Here is a 2,972-nt window from a genome sequence, read left to right as displayed (position 1 = left end):
AAAAAAAAAAAAAAAAAGATTTTGGAATTATCTGGTCAACTGAAAGGTTTTGAGCAGAAGATTAACTCACAAAAAAATAAATGAGAAGAAGAGTCAGAAGGACAAAGAGAAATTATAATAAATTATTGAGTTTACTTAAAGCATTATGAAAAGATTAAAGATTCTGGTTGTAGGAAAGGAAATTCAATTACAGATGTAAGATAAGATAGAAAATGAACTCTTAGAACTTGATTACTGATAAATTGTGGCATTCCTGGGATAGAGTTCTCCAAGATGAGATTAATGTTCCAAATGTCATCTTTGCCTGGATATTTTGGAGTGTTGTGATATTGTTAATAGATACTGTGGTTTTAAATGATGAATTTGAGGTACTGGAAATGTTGAATAGGTTATTGAAAATGTGCTGCTAAACTTGAGATTAAATTAGGAGTCAGCTGCATTGAAAGAAAGATGGCTGAAGGCTGGGGGTTGAATGAAATACCCAGAGAGGTAGTTGGAAAAAGACTAAAATCAAGGATATATCCTTAGGGAAGTTCTTACATTTAGATAGATGGAAGAAGAAGAGCCAGAGAAGGAGTTTTGGTCAGAGACAAGGTAAAACCTTATATAGAGTAATCCAGCAGTCTAAGGAGGAAGAGGTTGGGAAAATACTTAATGTAGGGAAATATCTAAATTACAGACTTTTTTTAAAGACAGGGTCTTACTCATGGAGCTAGAGTTTAGTGATGTCATGATAGCTCGTTGAACCTCAAACTCCTGAGCTCCAGCAATCTTCCTGCCTATCTCCCAAGTAGCTGGGGCTATAGGTACATACTACCACACCCAGGTAATTTTTCTATTTTTAGAAAATGGGGTCTTTCTCTTGCTTAGTTTGGTCTGGTCTCAAACTCCTAGGCTCAAGTGATCCTCCTGTTTCAGCCTCCCAAAGTGCTAGAATTACAGACATGAACTCTGCACCGAGCTTCAGACTCTTTTTAAAAACATTTTACATGTTCATATAATAACTATATTGTATGCCAACAGATAAAACATGATATAAGTTAAGGAGAAAGGCAGGACATTTTCCAGGAAAGCTATATTACACTATTATGTACAGGTCAATTATTCCTTATCCAACATGCTTGGGACCAAAAGTGTTTCACATTTTTTATTTTTTGGGGGGTGGGGGATTGGATTATTTTCATTTTATTGTTGAACATTGAAAATTCAAAATCTAAAATGCTCCAGCATTTCCTTTGGGCTTCATATCGGTACTCAAAAAAATTTAGATTTTAGAGCATTTTGGATTTGAAATTTTTTTCTTTTCTTGAGACAGAGTCTCACTATGTTGCCCTCAGTAGAGTGCCTTGGCGTCATAGTTCACAGCAACCTCAAACTCTAGGGCTTAAGTGATTCTCTTGCCTCAGCCTCCTGAGTACCTAGGACTACAGGCACCCACCTCAGTCCCCAGCTTTCTTGTTGTTGTTGTTGTAGTTGTTGTTTAGCAGGCCCAAGTCAGGAACCCGCCAGCCCTACCAGGTATATGTGGCTGGCCCCCTAACCATTGAGCTACGGGCTCCAAGCTGGATTTGAAATTTCGGATGCTCAGCCTATATCATAAATAAAATAGTTTTTTAGCATTAAGGGATATTTTGCTAAACCCAGATGTGATAAAGAAGTCTTTAACTTTTAAAACTTGTATTTGAAAGAATATTGATTATAATCTGTTGTCCTCTTAATTGAAAGCCTTGAAGTTTTAAAAAGAATTATCATTTTTTAACTTGATAGTAGTCTACAATAGTAACTGATGGAATAAATTGTGAATCGTGAAGTTTTACCATAAATTAGCACAATATTTTTCAGCCTTTTTTTAATCTCAGCACACTTGAACCTATAGTTAAATTTATGTGGCACACTTAAATTATGTTGATCAGAAAGAGCAAAAAAAGAATACACTTACTGTGCTTTGAACTTCTTCCAAAAACAATTGAATTAGTGCTCTTTAAAAAAGTTTTTGTAGCACACCGGTTGAAAATCACTGCATTAATATATACCTTTAGTACTTTTTAGTGTATTTTCCTAACAATATTCACAATACTCTGTTAAGAGTAAAAATACTCACCCATGTACTTAGTTTTCCTCTAAGTTACTCTGTTTTTATCCTCTCTAGGATCTGACTGGCATAGAATCTATGGATCAATGTCGCCATACCTTGGAACAGCATAACTGGAACATAGAGGTATAATAGGATTCATTCTGAAATTACTTCTTTTTCTCTGGTCTGATAAAAAAATCAAAAACATACATTTTTCCATAGCAGGATTTGTTTCCCACAGTAGATTTTTTTTTTTTTTTTTTTTAAATTTCGAGACAGAGCCTCAAACTGTCACCCTGGATAGAATGCTGTAGCATCACAGCAACCTCCAACTCCTGGGCTTAAGTGATTCTTTTGTCTCAGCTTCCTAAGTAGCTGGGACTACAGGTGCCTGCCAGAATGCCCGGCTATATTTTGGTTGTAGTTGTCATTGTTATTTGACGGGCCCAGGTTGGATTTGAATCTGCCAGCTCTGGTGTATATGGCTAGCACCTTAGCTGCTTGAGCTACAGGTGCTGAGCCACACAGTAGATTTTTTTTTTGAGACAGAGCATCAAGCTGTCGCCCTGGGTAGAGTGCCGTGGCATCACAGCTCACAGCAGTCTCCAGCTCCTGGGCTTAAGCAATTCTCTGACCTAAGTCTCCCAAGTAGCTGGGATTACAGGTACCTGCCACAATGCCCGGCTATTTTTTGGTTGTAGTTGTCATTGTTGTTTGGCAGGCCTAGGCTGGATTCCGAAACCGCCAACTCTGGTGTACGTGGCTGGCACCTTAGCTGCTTGAGCTATAGGTGCCAAGCCACGCACAATAGATTTTTTTCAGAATTATGACTCTTTAAAAAAGTGTGGATTTTAGTAAAACTATTGATTTTAATATATTTAGTTTTTTTTTTTTTTTT

The 2,972-nt window shown here is 36.9% G+C and overlaps 1 protein-coding gene across 1 annotated transcript in view; it reads left to right on the top strand.

The window, feature by feature from the left end:
- The window catches only part of FAF2 (Fas associated factor family member 2), an 84,015-nt gene that overhangs the window by 41,535 nt on the left and 39,508 nt on the right, over positions 1-2,972 (top strand). Inside the window, exon 2 of the mRNA XM_003781911.3 lies at positions 2,150-2,218. Within this exon, the coding sequence (XP_003781959.1) occupies positions 2,150-2,218 (69 nt within the window). The remainder of the gene's footprint in view (positions 1-2,149; positions 2,219-2,972) is intronic.

The sequence above is a fragment of the Otolemur garnettii genome, unplaced genomic scaffold (assembly GCF_000181295.1).
Source record: "Otolemur garnettii isolate 467f Iridium unplaced genomic scaffold, OtoGar3 scaffold00003, whole genome shotgun sequence".
Classification (NCBI taxonomy): domain Eukaryota; kingdom Metazoa; phylum Chordata; class Mammalia; order Primates; family Galagidae; genus Otolemur; species Otolemur garnettii.
Note: the sequence above shows the minus strand (reverse complement) of the source record. Positions and strands in the feature narration are given on the sequence as shown.